This window comes from Austrofundulus limnaeus, unplaced genomic scaffold (assembly GCF_001266775.1).
Source record: "Austrofundulus limnaeus strain Quisiro unplaced genomic scaffold, Austrofundulus_limnaeus-1.0 Scaffold91, whole genome shotgun sequence".
Taxonomy (NCBI): domain Eukaryota; kingdom Metazoa; phylum Chordata; class Actinopteri; order Cyprinodontiformes; family Rivulidae; genus Austrofundulus; species Austrofundulus limnaeus.
Genome location: NW_013952493.1, coordinates 1,669,274 through 1,670,493, shown reverse-complemented (window position 1 = coordinate 1,670,493; position 1,220 = coordinate 1,669,274). Strand labels below are relative to the sequence as shown.

The 1,220-nt window shown below is 38.9% G+C and overlaps 1 protein-coding gene across 1 annotated transcript; it reads right to left on the bottom strand.

Annotated features, from left to right (window-relative positions):
* Nucleotides 1–980, bottom strand: LOC106520346 (guanine nucleotide-binding protein G(I)/G(S)/G(O) subunit gamma-7). The gene is made up of 3 exons (XM_014012372.1): nucleotides 795–980; nucleotides 608–706; nucleotides 1–506 (listed from the first exon to the last, which is right to left on the bottom strand). Exons 2-3 carry the CDS (start codon nucleotides 701–703, stop codon nucleotides 381–383), a joined length of 222 nt encoding a protein of 73 aa, XP_013867826.1. The 5' UTR covers nucleotides 704–706; nucleotides 795–980; the 3' UTR covers nucleotides 1–380.
* Between the last annotated feature and the right edge of the window lie 240 nt (nucleotides 981–1,220).

The following is a 1,220-nucleotide window of genomic DNA, read 5'->3' as shown; positions in this document are numbered from 1 at the left end:
GATGAACTTCATTTATTGTTTAAATTCAGTGTTGTATGTTCAGACATTGAAATCACAAGTATTTAAGTGTTTTTAATAATCAAAAACTTTAAAAGATATTGCAATAAAAGCACTTTATAACTAYTTTTTCTACTTCCACAGTGAACTGTTTGTTTCTGAGTTCTCTGTGACATGAATTATGATTTATGTCTTCTCGAATGGGTGTTAAATATAATTTCATTGTGCTCTGTACAATGACAATAAAGGCATAATCAATCAATCAATCAATCAATCAATCAACCAATCAATCAGTTAATCAATCAATCAATCAATCAATCAATCAATCAATCAATCAATCAATCAATCAATCTGTTTTTACTGATGAGTAGTTTGTCTCAGTGTCAGAGCAGCACGCAGCTCTTCTTGTCTTTGAAAGGGTTGGACGAGGCAGAGATGCCAGTGATCAGCGGGTCGCTGCGCCTGTGCTCCTGACAGTACTGCACCAAGTCTGCTGCTGTCAAGGAAATCTACCCAAACAAAACACAGTTTTATGAGAGAAAAAAAGCTTTATTTTATATACATTTCCACATTCATTTTTGTTGCTACAGCAGTGAAATACTTTACATACCTTGAACCTCTCCATGCTCGCTTCAATTTTCAGCTGTTCCACCAATTTTTGTGCCTGAATAATACTGTTGCTGCTGCTGCACATCTTCCCTGACATCACCTCAAATAAAACACAGAACAAACTGATGAAAATAAACTTCAATGCCAAAACCTGCCTCAGGGAAAGAATTAGAGAGCAAGTGTTTTACCTGGTCCAGAGAGTCGGCTCAGGCTGTGCAGGACAGTCTGCTCAGAAAGGGCTCCGGACTTTGGATTTTGACAAGAGCCTCCCTTTTTATCCACTGTTGGGGAGCATTTCAAAGGCTGTGTGAGAGGAAAGGTCATGGTTGGAAATGTCACAAACATCACACATCACTTCACAGCCTCTGATGATGAAAAGGCATTATTCTGAATGATCTCCAGGTTGGCTGTGTGTGAAGAAGCGTTCATTTGACTGTGACCTCTGAACCTGCAGGTTGACGTTTCCCACACAACTCAATCATTTTTTTAAACTGAACAAACTTTTCTCTGTTTTGTTTTTCAGAAAAGACCTTCTCATGTTAAAGACACCTGTGTGTGTGTGTGTGTGTGTGTGTGTGTGTGTGTGTGTGTGTGTGTGTGTGTGTGTGTGTGTG